The sequence below is a fragment of the Nerophis lumbriciformis genome, linkage group LG06 (genome assembly GCF_033978685.3).
Source record: "Nerophis lumbriciformis linkage group LG06, RoL_Nlum_v2.1, whole genome shotgun sequence".
NCBI lineage: Eukaryota > Metazoa > Chordata > Actinopteri > Syngnathiformes > Syngnathidae > Nerophis > Nerophis lumbriciformis.
Window position 1 is genome coordinate 27,792,624 of NC_084553.2, and position 17,242 is coordinate 27,809,865.

At 42.5% G+C, this 17,242-nt stretch overlaps 1 protein-coding gene across 2 annotated transcripts in view; it reads left to right on the forward strand.

Annotated features, from left to right (window-relative positions):
* Window positions 1-17,242, forward strand: part of cpne7 (copine VII) — a 112,751-nt gene that overhangs the window by 30,729 nt on the left and 64,780 nt on the right. For both annotated transcript variants that reach the window (XM_061964028.1, XM_061964029.1), the window contains 4 exons: window positions 8,207-8,281; window positions 11,309-11,383; window positions 14,300-14,383; window positions 14,466-14,555. In XM_061964028.1, coding sequence (XP_061820012.1) covers window positions 8,207-8,281; window positions 11,309-11,383; window positions 14,300-14,383; window positions 14,466-14,555 — 324 coding nt within the window. The remainder of the gene's footprint in view (window positions 1-8,206; window positions 8,282-11,308; window positions 11,384-14,299; window positions 14,384-14,465; window positions 14,556-17,242) is intronic.

Below are 17,242 nucleotides of genomic sequence, written 5' to 3' on the forward strand. Positions count from 1 at the left end.
GACTCTAAATGGCCCCCCATCCCAGCCTAAACCCAATTTGTAAAAAAACATATTGTTGCATTGATTTGATTCAAACTCGCTTTTAAAAGCACACTTAAATTAAATTAAATTCAAAAGATGGGATTAACATAGCTAAAACATATCTAGAACATATCCTGATAAACCTCCCTAAATAATATGGTTTTGTTTGAAAAAAAAATGTTTCTTTTTTTTACAGAAGTAGTGCCATCAAATTCAATATAAAGTGGCCAGAATATGATTTCAAATAATCTTATAACCTGTCATTATTCACCTAATTATGATTATAAATCTATCAAGTTTTCCTTCACTTCAGCTAGTCCACATAGGATTATCATCAATGGATAGTACAAGTTATAATAATTAATATTATGAATATATTATTATTAGTGCATCTCCTTGGAGTTAAGTCTCCCCCTGTCTTTAAAAGCTAATGCCGCCTCTGTTTCAGGGGTCCTTGAATTCACCACAGTTATGGGAAATGGGATGCCAAAATAAAACTTGTACATACATTTTTTCCTATGCTGCCACACATAAATGTCATATATTTTTACTTTTCTTCTATCACTTAAATGATTCATCCTTGTTCCAAAATGTTGGTGCTGTGTGTGAATGCATTAAAGGGAAAATACAATTTTTGGGGGGGAATTTTGCCTATTGTTTTACAATCACTATGAAACATAACAACAGATGTATTTTTTTTTAATGCAATCTAACTTGTCAATAACCGTAAAAAAAAAAGTCTGCTTACAATTGTCCAACGGGAGGCCCTCTATTCCGCCCATAAAACCCAATAAATAACCATTCAAAACCAGCCAACAATACTTGAATATTAACCAAGTATTAGTGATATTGTTATTATAAGCGCTAACACAGACAAACTATTTATAGCCGCGCCGTGATCACAAGCTTGTGTGGTAATGTTGACATTATTGAGTGGAAAGATTTTTCTTGCCTTGGAGCTCATGAAAGTTTATTCGGGTGTCAAACTCATTTTAGCTCAGGGGCCGCATGGAGGAAAACGTATTCCCACGTGGCCCGGACTAGTAAAATCATTGCATTCATTATTTGTTTTACTTTGGCCAAACATAGAACAAGCAAATTCTGAAAATGTACACATTACAAATAATACTCTGGGCAAAACACTTCAAGTTCATTGAAAATTCTGAGGAAAAAAATGGTGTATCCATCCATCCATCTTCTTCCGCTTATCCGAGGTCGGGTCGCGGGGGCAGCAGCTTAAGCAGGGAAGCCCAGACTTCCCTCTCCCCAGCCACTTCGTCCAGCTCTTCCTGTGGGACCCCGAGGCGTTCCCAGGCCAGCCGGGAGACATAGTCTTCCCAACGTGTCCTGGGTCTTCCCCGCGGCCTCCTACCGGTGGGACGTGCCCTAAACACCTCCCTAGGGAGGCGTTCGGGTGGCATCCTGATCAGATGCCCGAACCACCTCATCTGGCTCCTCTCGATGTGGAGGAGCAGCGGCTTTATTTTGAGCTCCTCCCGGATGGCAGAGCTTCTCACCCTATCTCTAAGGGAGAGCCCCGCCACCCGGCGGAGGAAACTCATTTCGGCCGCTTGTACCCGTGATCTTGTCCTTTCGGTCATAACCCAAAGCTCATGACCATAGGTGAGGATGGGAACGTAGATCGACCGGTAAATTGAGAGCTTTGCCTTCCGGCTCAGCTCCTTCTTCACCACAACGGATCGATACAGCGTCCGCATTACTGAAGACGCCGCACCGATCCGCCTGTCGATCTCACGATCCACTCTTCCCCCACTCGTGAACAAGACTCCGAGGTACTTGAACTCCTCCACTTGGGGCAAGATCTCCTCCCCAACCCGGAGATGGCACTCCACCCTTTTCCGGGCGAGAACCATGGACTCGGACTTGGAGGTGCTGATTCTCATCCCAGTCGCTTCACACTCAGCTGCGAACCGATCCAGTGAGAGCTGAAGATCCTGGCCAGATGAAGCCATCAGGACCACATCATCTGCAAAAAGCAGAGACCTAATCCTGCAGCCACCAAACCAGATCCCCTCAACGCCTTGACTGCGCCTAGAAATTCTGTCCATAAAAGTTATGAACAGAATCGGTGACAAAGGGCAGCCTTGGCGGAGTCCAACCCTCACTGGAAACGTGTCCGACTTACTACCGGCAATGCGGACCAAGCTCTGGCACTGATCATACAGGGAGCGGACTGCCACAATCAGACAGTCCGATACCCCGTACTCTCTGAGCACTCCCCACAGGACTTCCCGAGGGACACGGTCGAATGCCTTCTCCAAGTCCACAAAACACATATAGACTGGTTGGGCAAACTCCCATGCACCCTCAAGGACCCTGCCGAGAGTATAGAGCTGGTCCACAGTTCCACGACCAGGACGAAAACCACACTGTTCCTCCTGAATCCGAGGTTCGACTATCCGGCGTAGCCTCCTCTCCAGTACACCTGAATAGACCTTACCGGGAAGGCTGAGGAGTGTGATCCCACGATAGTTAGAACACACCCTCCGGTTCCCCTTCTTAAAGAGAGGAACCACCACCCCGGTCTGCCAATCCAGAGGTACCGCCCCCGATGTCCACGCGATGCTGCAGAGTCTTGTCAACCAAGACAGCCCCACAGCATCCAGAGCCTTAAGGAACTCCGGGCGGATCTCATCTACCCCCGGGGCCTTGCCACATAGGAGCTTTTTAACTACCTCAGCAACCTCAGCCCCAGAAATAGGAGAGCCCACCACAGACTCCCCAGGCACTGCTTCCTCATAGGAAGACGTGTTGGTGGGATTGAGGAGGTCTTCGAAGTATTCCCTCCACCGATCCACAACATCCGCAGTCGAGGTCAGCAGAACACCATCCTCACCATACACGGTGTTGATAGTGCACTGCTTCCCCTTCCTGAGGCGGCGGATGGTGGACCAGAATTGCTTCGAAGCCGTCCGGAAGTCGTTTTCCATGGCCTCACCGAACTCCTCCCATGTCCGAGTTTTTGCCTCTGCGACCGCTGAAGCCGCACACCGCTTGGCCTGTCGGTACTTGTCCGCTGCCTCAGGAGTCCTATGAGCCAAAAGAACCCGATAGGACTCCTTCTTCAGATTGACGGCATCCCTCACCGCCGGTGTCCACCAACGGGTTCTAGGATTACCGCCACGACAAGCACCAACTACCTTGCGGCCACAGCTTCAATCAGCCGCCTCGACAATAGAGGCGCGGAACATGGTCCATTCGGACTCAATGTCCAGCACATCCCTCGTGACATGTTCAAAGTTCTTCCGGAGGTGGGAATTGAAACTCTCTCTGACAGGAGACTCTGCCAGACGTTCCCAGCAAACCCTCACAATGCGTTTGGGCCTGCCAGGTCTGTCCGGCATCCTCCCCCACCATCGCAGCCAACTCACCACCAGGTGGTGATCGGTAGAAAGCTCCGCCCCTCTCTTCACCCGAGTGTCCAAAACATGAGGCCGCAAATCCGATGACACAACTACAAAGTCGATCATGGAACTGCGGCCTAGGGTGTCCTGGTGCCAAGTGCACATATGGACACCCTTATGTTTGAACATGGTGTTTGTTATTGACAATCTGTGACGAGCACAAAAGTCCAATAACAAAACACCACTCGGATTCAGATCCGGGCGGCCATTCTTCCCAATCACGCCTCTCCAGGTTTCACTGTCGCTGCCAACATGAGCATTGAAGTCTCCCAGTAGAACGAGGGAATCACCCGGGGGCGCACTCTCAAGTACTCCCTCGAGTGAATCCAAAAAGGGTGGGTACTCTGAGCTGTGGTTTGGCGCATAAGCGCAAACCACAGTCAGGACCCATCCCCCCACCCGAAGGCGGAGGGAAGCTACCCTCTCGTCCACCGGGTTGAACTCCAATGTGCAGGCTCTGAGCCGGGGGGAAACAAGAATTGCCACCCCAGCCCGTCGCCTCTCACTGCCGGCAACGCCAGAGTGGAAGAGAGTCCAGCCCCTCTCGAGAGAACTGGTTCCAGAGCCCTTGCTGTGCGTCGAAGTGAGTCCGACTATATCTAGCCGGAACTTCTCCACCTCGCGCACTAGCTCAGGCTCCTTCCCCCCCAGCGAGGTGACGTTCCACGTCCCAAGAGCTAGCTTCTGTAGCCGAGGATCGGACCGCCAAGTGCCCTGCCTTCGGCTGCCGCCCAGCTCACATCGCACCCGACCTCTATGACCCCTGCTATGGGTGGTGAGCCCATTGGAGGGGGGACCCACGTTGCCTCTTCGGGCTGTGCCCGGCCGGGCCCCATGGGGGCAGGCCCGGCCACCAGGCGCTCGCCATCGTGCCCCACCTCCGGGCCTGGCTCCAGAGGGGGGCCCCGGTGACCCGCGTCCGGGCGAGGGAAATCTGGGTTCCTTGTCAGTGTTCCTCATAGAGATCTTCAAGCTGCTCTTTGTCTGATCCCTCACCTAGGACCAGTTTGCCTTGGGAGACCCTACCAGGGGGCATAAAGCCCCCGGACAACATAGCTCCTAGGATCATTGGGACACGCAAACTCCTCTACCACGTTAAGGTGGCAGCTCAGAGAGGAGAAATGGTGTAGTTTCAAAAAAACCCATAAAGAACAAAATGAACTTAGACCTTGTCTCAGTGTATTAACAAAGCCATTAAACTTTAAACACTTCCTGTTTAGCATTCTCATGTTGGCAGTTCACCATTAAAGACGTGTTTCGAAAAGCAATCGAGTGTTTCTTCAAACCGCCGCATTGGTGACATCTGCAACTGCCACAACACACTTATTTATCCATCCATCCATCCATCCATTTTCTACTGCTTATTCCCTTTTTGGGGTAGCGGGGGGCGCTGGAGCCTATCTCAGCTACAATCGGGCGGAAGGCGGGGTACACCCTGGACAAGTCGCCACCTCATCGCAGGGCCAACACAGATAGACAGACAACATTCACACTCACATTCACACACTAGGGCCAATTTAGTGTTGCCAATCAACCTATCCCCAGGTACATGTCTTTGGAGGTGGGAGGAAGCCGGAGTACCCGGAGGGAACCCACGCAGTCACGGGGAGAACATGCAAACTCCACACAGAAAGATCCCGAGCCCGGGATTGAACCCAAGACTACTCAGGACCTTCGTATTGTGAGGCAAATGCACTAACCCCTCTTCCACCGTGCTGCCCTTATTTATCATCATTCAAATATTACACTTATTATATAAACAAAACAGTTATCAAAAATTACACCATAGCCGAAATAAAGGTCAAGTCAAGTCAAACTGTATTGTCAATCAGGCCATGCGACAGTACATTACATAGCAGACTGAAATTGTGTTTCTCCCATACTCCAATGTGCAATATCAAACAAGATTAAACAAGATTTGACACACACTAAGCATAAACTTAACATTAGACTAAACACAGGACATTGATATTTAACAGATAAACAAATGATAGGCAGTGAGCTTACAGTCACCAAACTATCATACTGTTCAAGAATACAGTCAGGTTGAGGTTAAGGTAACATAACTGCAAACTTGACCAATGTGAACATGGCACATTTAAGTATAAAATAAAATAGAACAAACAACAAATGTAGTGACACACATTTTTACAATGGAGTTCAGGTTGCCCATCGCGCCGTCAACCAATTGCGAGCGCTGCACGGAACTCTAATTACAAAAATGATGGTCATGTTGACTTATGTCTTTGCATCTTATTGTTTTGTTATATCGAGTGGATAATTTACAATGGAAGAAGGTATTGTGCGTTGTTTGTGCGTCTGCCACTGTCTGCTGCAAACCACAACAGAAGCAGCTGATTGGAGTAGCGGCAGCCAATCCAGAGGGCGCTTAAAGTTAGCTGACACGTCATCTTTAAACACTGTCATGTGTGACGTGGGTTAAACTTGAATTTCTATTGCGACATCCAGTGGACACATTTAGAACAGCAGTTTCTTTCATAAAAATTTTGCAGCTAATTTTTATACTTAGCAAACACATCTTGCGGGCCGCGGGCCGGAAAAAACTTGCTCGTACAGGGATGTACATTTGACACCCCTGTTCTAGATCGTAAATGATGCCGCTCACCTTGATAGGAGAAGGATGAGGACGTAATCCGACAACGTGGTATACAAACCCCGTTTCCATATGAGTTGGGAAATTGTCTTAGATGTAAATATAAACGGAATACAATGATTTGCAAATCCTTTTCAACCCATATTCAATTGAATGCACTACAAAGACAAGATATTTGATGTTCAAACTCAAAAACGGTATTATTTTTTTGCAAATTATAATTAACTTAGAATTCATGGCTGCAACACGTGTCAAAGTAGTTGGGAAAGAGCATGTTCACCACTGTGTTACATCACCTTTTCTTTTAACAACACACAATAAACGATTGGGAACTGAGGAACCTAATTATTGAAGCTTTGAAAGTGGAATTCTTTCCCATTCTTGTTTTATGTAGAGCTTCAGTCGTTCAACAGTCCGGGGTCTCCGCTGTCGTATTTTACGCTTCATAATGCGCCACACATTTTCGATGGGAGACAGGTCTGGACTGCAGGCGTGCCAGGAAAGTACCCGCACTCTTTTTTTACGAAGCCACGCTGTTGTAACACGTGCTGAATGTGGCTTGGCATTGTCTTGCTGAAATAAGCAGGGGCGTCCATGAAAAAGACGGCGCTTAGATGGCAGCATATGTTGTTCCAAAACCTGTATGTACCTTTCAGCATTAATGGTGCCTTCACAGATGTGTAAGTTACCCATGCCTTGGGCACTAATGCACCCCCATACCATCACAGATGCTGGCTTTTGAACTTTGCGTTTATAACAGTCTGGATGGTTTGCTTCCCCTTTGGTCCGGATGACACGATGTCGAATATTTCTAAAAACAATTTGAAATGTGGACTCGTCAGACCACAGAACACTTTTCCACTTTGCATGAGTCCATCTTAGATGATCTCGAGAACAGAGAAGCCGGTGGCGTTTCTGGATGTTGTTGATAAATGGCTTTGGCTTTGCATAGTAGAGCTTTAACTTGCACTTACAGATGTAGCGACCAACTGTATTTAGTGACAGTGGTTTTCTGAAGTGTTCCTGAGCCCATGTGGTGATATCCTTTAGAGATTGATGTCGGTTTTTGATACAGTGCCGTCTGAGAGATCTAAGGTCACGGTCATTCAATGTTGGTTTCCGGCCATGCCGCTTACGTGCAGTGATTTCTCCAGATTCTCTGAACCTTTTGATGATATTATGGACCGTAGATGTTGAAATCCCTAAATTTCTTGCAATTGCACTTTGAGAAACGTTGTTCTTAAACTGTTTGACTATTTGGTCACGCAGTTGTGGACAAAGGGGTATACCTCGCCCCAATCTTTCTTGTGAAAGACTGAGCATTTTTTGGGAAGCTGTTTTTATACCCAATCATGGCACCCACCTGTTCCCAATTTGCCTGTTCACCTGTGGGATGTTCCAAATAAGTGTTTGATGAGCATTCCGCAACTTTATCAGTATTTATTGCCACCTTTCACAACTTCTTTGTCACGTGTTGCTGGCATCAAATTCTAAAGTTAATGATTATTTGCAAAAAAAAATGTTTATCAGTTTGAACATCAAATATGTTGTCTTTGTAGCATATTCAACTGAATATGGGTTGAAAATGATTTGCAAATCATTGTATTCCGTTTATCTAACACAATTTCCCAACTCATATGGAAACGGGGTTTGTATTTTGACAGCCAATTCAGACCCAGAAATAGCGAGAAAGACACAAAAAGACCCCCCTTTTTTCTTCGTGAGAATTATGAGTCATTCTTCATATAAATGGAAATATTACAACATTTTATCAGTCGGCGTCTTAATGATGGCAGACATTGTAAAGTGATGTTTTATTATGTTTGTTAGCTCTCATGAAGTTAGGGTTGCCGCTATCCAGGTGGAAAGAAACCAGTGTGCATGTTTGATTAGTCTAATACAGTCTTAATCTGATTCAAACAACCTTATTATTGAACTTTCACAGCTATATTCATTTTATATTAACATTTAGGATTTCTTTAAAAAAAAAAAAAAAAGTTTTTAGATGACAGAAAACAAATCTTCAAACTTTACAAAAGTAAATGACCACACTTTGGACACCCCTGATCTAATCCTTCTACTCACTTTGATGACTTTGTTTGTTTTAGAAGTCCACCAGTCATTTTCTTCCTGTGCTTTAATGCAGATTGTCGCCCAAAAGAGGATGGTGAAGCCTCTACTTCTCAAGTATGGAAAATATGCTGGCAAGTCCACTATCACGGTAGGCTCTACTAAACTTACTTACCTTACCTTAATGTTAATATATATGTATGTATATATACATATATATATATATATATATATATATATATATATATATATATATATATATATATATATATATATATATATATATATATATATATATATATATATATATATATTAGAGCTGTCAAACGATTAAAATATTTAATTGCGATTAATCGTAGATATATACATAATTTTTCATCATTAATAAGTGTACCCTAGACAAATAATTTTCAAGTTTAAACACCATGAACGGACAATTTATTTGCTTGAATGAAATGGGTTTTAAACATTATGCTTTTTTTAAACAGCTTAACTCAAAAAGGACAAACACAATTTAATGACAATAAAACAATAATTGCTGGATATATATTGTGGTCTTGTCAGATTTTGTATTTTGTAGAAATACAGGATTTGTAGTCCTGCTTTAGGAGAACTTGCATTCAGAGAAGGAGCTACACTTCCATGTTTGGATACCAGTTTTATGCATATATAACACAAAATGTGTATTATTATGATCATGCTTTCATTATCAAAGATGTTTGGTAATACCCATCCATCCATTTTGTATCGCTTGTCCCTTTTGGGTTCACGGGGGGCTGGAGCCTATCCCAGTTGTAATCTGTGATATTTCTACCTGAATAAATGCTTCTGATATTCTGTACCTTACATGTTGTACAAGTTAATGGTCTTTATATTGCTGCATGGCAATGTTGTAACACTTTCTATTAATTTATAAAATGTAATATTGAGTCTGCTAATAATTTTGTAATTGAGGACTCAACCAAAAGGTATATTCCTCAACTGATTTAATATAATTTCCTTAGGTGCAAATATAACAGAATAACATTACAAAACATATTTGACAAATAAGGATGGGTACGCCATTTCTTCCCCCGAGTTGTTGACTGCAGCCTAGTTGCTAAAGATGCCAAATGCATGAGTTGCAGGCGTACATCTAACTTGGCTGCACTCTTCAGCCAGGAGAAAAATCCTGTGATTAACCAGGTGCTTCCTCAGATTGGAAGTATTCCCGCCACTTGCCTTGATTGTTGCATCACAAATATTGCAGAAAGCTTAATCTGCATCGGCATCACATTTGGAAAAGACGAGCCACACTTTAGAGCGTTTTGTATTTGGCATGGTTGGGTTTCTGTCATGAAACATTGATGGGTTGCAAGATTACTAAGAGCATGTCCGCTTCCAAATCGCCTGTTTTCCTCTTTGGTGCTAGCAAATACTCACCACTCGCAGGTGCTAATTCAAACAGACGTGACGTCACGCGCAACCCAGGCACCGAAACATGTCATCGCTGGATCTTACGTGAATCATGCCCAGTGCTACCGGCTGGTTTCGGTCGGTGCCAAAAAAGTACAGGATCCAGTGCCCATCCCTAATGACGAAGCAGGATCTTACTGTAAGACATTTTTTATTTTGTAAATGTAGTTAAACCGGATGTATAGTCTAGCGCTTTTATTTTGAAGCCGGAAAAGTGTGTGATTGGTTTGAGAAAGTGTCTTGACATATTTTGATGTCGGATCGACTGTTAGCAATAAAGAAAGTCTCCTTTCGACATCCTGCAGACCGTCTTTCATTTCTGTTGAGCTTTTATGTCATCTTACGTACTAAATCCGTCACAGTAACAGTCTAAATGTTATGTTATCACTGCACCTTAACCGTAATCTGAACACGGAAGTGAAGCACCACCTACCTCTCAACGACGCACGCAGCAGGTGTTTGCTGCAGTGATGTCGCCCTTCTCACGACGAAAACGAGTCCTTTCATGTCGGGAGAACAACTTACCATAGCTTTGAACCTGATATTTCCATAAGGTAGCCTTTCCTTTCTCCATTTCTGCTTGCTTGTGGCTCGTCAGTAATAAGTGAATTGCAGCCAAGGTCCCCCGCTACGGCACAGCCCGAGGGTCAAAACGGACGTGCCCGTTAAAAAAATTAATGCCGTTATTGAAATTTATAGGTAACGTGTTCATCCATCCATTTTCTACTGCTTGTCCCTTTTGGGGTCACGGAGGCTGCTGGAGCCTATCTCAGCTGCATTCGGGCGGAAGGCGGGGTACACCCTGGAACAAGTCGCCACCTCATCGCAGGGCCAACACAGATAGACAGACAACATTCACTCACATTCACACACTAGGGCCAAGTTAGTGTTGCCAATCAACCTATCTCCAGGTGCATGTCTTTGGAGGTGGGAGGAAGCCGGAGTACCCGGAGGGAACCCACGCACTCACGGGGAGAACATGCAAACTCCACACAGAAAGATCCCGAGCCCGGGATTGATGTATATACACGTTTGTATATATATATATATATATATATATATATATATATATATATATATATATATATATATATATATATATATATATATATATATATATATATATATTCCTTAAGGATCAGCAGAACATGTGAATTTTGGTAATAACATTTTCCACAGTCATGTTAAGGGGACTTCTTACATCGTGGGGACCAAAAATAATGCCTCCATTATATGAATTGAAGGAGCTATTATGCATTGATCTATTCAGCGTGTTTTCATTTACCGTGTGTGTGTGTGAGTGTGTGTGTGTGTGTGTGTGTAAATTATTCATCCTTTTAAAAGACAGATACATTCCTCAGGCTTGGCCCTCCAGAGCTATTTCATATCTATAGTTAAATGTCCAGCAGCAGCAGCTTTTATGTAAAGGTCTAATCAAAGGATTCATTTAGCAATCGCCCAAAGTGCAACCTTTACAGCAGCACTTTTGTAAGAAAAATGAAACCGTTTGAATAATGTAATGGAATCACATATTTTAGGATTCATAGGATTATAAAATCAGGTAAAAATGCGGGCATGTGCCCAATTACCTTTTCCAGGCAGGATTTGTAGCATCACATGAAAGTTTACACCTTTATGAGCTGAGATCAGGCTCATTTCTTCCCTTGAATGGCAGAGGGTCTCAAGTATGAAACCTTATTGAAAAAACCTTATCTTCTGTCAGGTGCACGCGGAGGAAATTTCCGGCAACAATGGCTATGTGGAACTGTCCTTCTGTGCCAAGAAACTTGACGATAAGGTGAGTGGAGTACACATTTTTGATCATAAAAGTTTTATATCCCACACTATAATGTGATGTAGTAGAAGAACCCTTATATATAATATGCATTGACTACATTATTTGTGTGTGTGGCACATTAAAGTGTTAATACTGATCATATCACCATAATATCACCAACATGGACTCAGAGGAAGGATGGCTATTGCTGACCTTGGCTGCTCTTCATCCCATCATCACTTGTTAAAACATTTTTTTTAGCCAAAGGCATATTTCAATCAAGTAGGCAGCATGAGCTTATATCCAATTTACCTGTGATGCTGTGAAAGTGCTTCGTGTTCTCAGGAGGAGCATCAGTGCACCCAGTTGGCTCTGAGCACCCCAGCAGTACAGGAAGGGGGGGGGGATCTCACGTATTGTACATTAAATTATATATTTTTTTGAAATTACCCTTTTGCAATTTACAGCCTCTGTGAGAGTAAAATGGGAGCTGACACATGTATGAGGGCAATGATGGAGCTCCTTGATAAGCAATCCTCCGAGAGAGCATCCTCACCCGCCTGTGATATTTGCTTCATATATCCTTCTGATACTAAAATGCAATTTCTGCTGGAGTTTGAAATAATCGGCTTGCTGAATTTATTTAAAAAAAACAAAAACGTTTCTGTTTAAAAAAGAAGTGAGCATGTCAGAGTGGAAACAAACAATAAGTCGCTTCTATTTCCCAAAAAGTCACTTAAGACTGAACAATAACCGAGTGATGAATAAATCATCTTTACATCCATTTAAATCTACTTTTTGCTGATGTTCAATATTCTATCTTGCCGTTTCTTCAAATGCATTGCTATTAAAGACGACGAGTTGCTGTGGCGTAATTATTTTAGGGACTAATTTCTTTGCACAAATTGGTCCCTTATTACCGAGTGAGCATCATTACAATCCTAAAGTTTATCAACCGACATCTTATATTTAGGCTAATAAGTACTATTAGCCTAAAAAAAATGCAAACATGCGGTTGCGACAACAGACACTAAAAGTTAACACAAAAGTGCTGAACTGATACAAATATAGATAGGAAGATAGTGTTTCTACTAAATTTGTGATATTGTTGCTTTTCTTACCAATACTGATAAACAATATGCTATTTTCAATTTAGGTAAGAGGATATAAAAAAAACATTTGTATTTGACCCGAATATAAGATATGAAATGATGTTTTCAATGTAAGCGAAATAGGAACTACAGTGGTACCTTGGCTTATGAGTTTAATTGGTTCCGTGACAGAGCTTGCAACCCAAAATACTGGTACTCAATGTTCCCCACTTAAATAAATTACAGTTCTATTATTCCGGGCTTGGCCCCCTAAACAACGACACAATTTTGACATAAACGGTTGGTAAGGTTGTATTTTTGCCTCATTCTTGTGGGAATCCTGCATGTGGCTGAATAATTAGGGAGTGGGACTAGTATAAATACTCCAGTGCCACAACGGTACCAGTGCCAATGTAAATGATAAAAAAACTGATTAAAAAACTAAGTACACACAGTATAGGAGCTATACTGTGTGTACTTAGTTTTTTAGTCTATATGTGTACTTAGTTTTTTAGTCTATACTATAGGTGCTGGGGAAAGCAGATATATTTTGAATAAAAAAACACAAATTAGGTTTTAGCGCCTCTCCTATCAGATGATAAACTTGATTTGACTTCCAAGAAGAATAATCTATTTTTTTTTTTTGGCCTCAAAGGATGACTGATGATGATGCTAATTAGGTGTGAGTCATCATTATCACCTCAACCTGTTGTTGGAGCTGCACAGAAGAGTCCATTATGAAATATCCCATTTTACACATAATGACTTATGTCCGCTGATCATTCATTCTGCTGTTGTAATTAGCTGGAGATTAAATTTTCACTTGTCTGATCGGTCCATGCTGCCGCTGCCGCTGCCTGCCCGTTGCCATGACAGCAAAGGCAGGATGCTGCGGCTGCTTGTGTGCTCCCGTACCTCTGGAGACGCATCGGGCTAATGTGGCAGGAAATGCAGCCTTAACTGTCTCAATCAGAGGACAAGAGCACCCCCCCCAACTCTCCACCAAATGCATAACACACACACACACACACACACACACACACACACACACACACACACACACACACACACACACACACATACACGTACACACACACACATGCACACATATATACATTGCAACCTCTACCAGCGTCCTCTGCAGTGGACATTTGTATTTTGTACAACATGGCTATTTGTTCCTAAAATGTGTAACTCTGACAAAAGAAGTGGACCTTCTGCAGAGCGTATAAAGCATAACCACACAAAAGTATTCAACTTACAGCCAGCACAAATGAGTAACAGCCTAATTTGAGGCTGTTTACATGTTAACAGAGCAAAACTGTTTATATATATATATTCTCTTTGGGGGCTTCCCATTTTGGAATCGCAAATGCAGGAGCAATTCAGGGAATACAATGCATAAAGTAATCGGTGGCTTTGTATGTAAACTGGCAACATCATGAGGGGGAAGCTAAGGTGTTAAAAATGACATCCAGCATTATTTAGAATCACTTCTCCAAATGAGGAGGCACCTCGCGGCACTGCGAATGTTTCCGCTTTTTCTCTCCGACCTTTGTACAAAGACACAATTACATCTGCTGCTGCGATCAGAGCCCATAAATCAGCCTCAACAAGTCAGCTTATGAAATTTGGTGGCAATAAGTGCTGAAATAATCCATCATCATTTCAGCCTAGCTCTGAAAAATGGACATAACTATAGTGTAAAGTAAAATGAACAATTGACAACATTTGAGGAACAGGCAAGTGTTACATTAGATTTACTATTATTTGTCATATTGTCTGTCTAGCTTCAGGTTTTCCTCAAGAACAGAAAGACAATCATTTTCATTTTTTCCCCCTGCAGGACCTTTTCAGCAAGTCCGACCCCTTTCTGGAAATCTATCGTATCAATGATGATGAAACGGAGCAGCTTGTTCACAGAACGGAGGTAAATGAATCATCTTTATGGTTCATCCGCAGACACCCTCAATGATTGCTTGGCTTCATGTGATGTCTTCCTCATCAATCAGGTGATTAAAAACAACCTGAACCCTGTTTGGGAGCCTTTCAAGGTGTCTCTTATATCCCTGTGCAGCTGTGATGAGGAACGGAAGCTCAAGGTAAAAGAATACATTTTAAAAAAATGTTTATTGTTTCCACAAGAGCAAGAAAGCACAAAATAATACGGAAAAATTAGTATTTAATCTCAAACACGCACACGTCACAACATTGTTGGCCTGATCTACTAAAGGAGTGCATGTAAAATAACACATGCAAACCTGATAGTGCACGCAAAGCTGATCTACTAAGGATTCCCAGCTGGCACAAGACATTACAACGCTGAGAACTTGTTGAATTAGGTCCTGACGTTGAGCAACTCAAACATAACCTTGTAACAACATGCTTTTTGACGACGTTTAATCAATGTTGGGTTGTGACGTTGATTTGACCATTGAAAGTTGGTCAGTTCCCGACCAACAACGTGGATCCAACATTAAATAAATACAAATACAAACCCCGTTTCCATATGAGTTGGGAAATTGTGTTAGATGTAAATATAAATGGGATACAATGATTTGCAAATCATTTTCAACCCATATTCAGTTGAATATGCTACAAAGACAACATACTTGCTGTTCAAACTGATAAACATTTTTTTTTTTTGCAAATAATCATTAACTTTAGAATTTGATGCCAGCAACACGTGACAAAGAAGTTGGGAAAGGTGGCAATAAATACTGATAAAGTTGAGGAATGCTCATCAAACACTTATTTGGAACATTCCACAGGTGTGCAGGCTAATTGGGAACAGGTGGGTGCCATGATTGGGTATAAAAACAGCTTCCCAAAAAATGCTCAGTCTTTCACATGAAAGGATGGGGCGAGGTACACCCCTTTGTCCACAACTGTGTGAGCAAATAGTCAAACAGTTTAAGAACAACGTTTCTCAAAGTGCAATTGCAAGAAATTTTGGGATTTCAACATCTACGGTCCATAATATCATCAAAAGGTTCAAAGAATCTGGAGAAATCACTCCACGTAAGCGGCATGGCCGGAAACCAACATCAAATGACCGTGACCTTAGATCCCTCAGACGGCACTGTATCAAAAACCGACATCAATCTCTAAAGGATATCACCACATGGGCTCAGGAACACTTCAGAAAACCACTGTCACTAAATACAGTTTGTCGCTACATCTGTAAGTGCAAGTTAAAGCTCTACTATGCAAAGCCAAAGCCATTTATCAACAACATCCAGAAATGCCGCCAGCTTCTCTGGGCCCAAGATCATCTAAGATGGACTCATGCAAAGTGGAAAAGTGTTCTGTGGTCTGACGAGTCCACATTTCAAATTGTTTTTGGAAATATTCGACATCGTGTCATCCGGACCAAAGGGGAAGCGAACCATCCAGACTGTTATCGACGCAAAGTTCAAAAGCCAGCATCTGTGATGGTATGGGGGTGCATTAGTGCCCAAGGCATGGGTAACTTACACATCTGTGAAGGCACCATTAATGCTGAAAGGTACATACAGGTTTTGGAATAACATATGCTGCCATCTAAGCGCCGTCTTTTTCATGGACGCCCCTGCTTATTTCAGTAAGACAATGCCAAGCCACATTCAGCACGTGTTACAACAGCGTGGCTTAGTAAAAAAAGAGTGCAGGTACTTTCCTGGCACGCCTGCAGTCCAGACCTGTCTCCCATCGAAAATGTGTGGCGCATTATGAAGCGTAAAATATGACAGCGGAGACCCCGGACTGTTGAACGACTGAAGCTCTACATAAAACAAGAATGGGAAAGAATTCCCCTTTCAAAGCTTCAACAATTAGTTTCCTCAGTTCCCAATCGTTTATTAAGTGTTGTTAAAAGAAAAGGTGATGTAACACAGTGGTGAACATGCCCTTTCCCAATTACTTTGGCACGTGTTGCAGCCATGAAATTTTAAGTTAATTATTATTTGCAAAAAAAAAAAAAAAGTTTATGAGTTTGAACATCAAATATCTTGTCTTTGTAGTGCATTCAAATGAATATGGGTTGAAAAGGATTTGCAAATCATTGTATTCCGTTTATATTTACATCTAACACAATTTCCCAACTCATATTGAAACGGGGTTTGTACAATTATTCTGCAACGTTGTTTCAAAGTCAGTTTTGGAGGACATGTATGTATAATAAACATTGTATTATTGTTTTGTGCCTGCTGGGTTGTGTCTCCTAAATGAGCAAAATAAAGAGTGCAATACATTCAGCGTGTTTGCCTTCATGTATGCAAAATGTATGCAGATTATTAGAATGCCCACAATTGTAGTAGGAGGAGATTCAAATGTAATCACTTAGCACTCGCAATGTGGTTTATCAATGTTAAAACTGTTCTGCGACCACTCTTTTGCATGTTTATTGGCAGAGATACGCTCCAATGGCTCCGCACTGGTCAGAAGGATGCAATCAGTGCAATATGTCAGACATGATAATCTTCTTTGCGACAATCAACGTTTTTCTGTCAAAAATAAATATATTCGACAGTCTCTCTGTCCAGCAGTTCCATCTTTGAAGCTGATGAATGACTTAAGAGCTGATTTGAAAACCACAGACACCAAAGTATTGTTTTCTGATAGTGTCTTTTTTTAATGGCATTGTTTTTGATATGGTATTGATATATCAATATATCAATGGGGACTGTGTGGCGCGGTTGGGAGAGTGGCCGTGCCAGCAACCTGAGGGTTCCTGGTTCAATCCCCACCTTCTACCAACCTCGTCATGTCCGTTGTGTCCTTGAGCAAGACACTTCACTCTTGCTCCTGA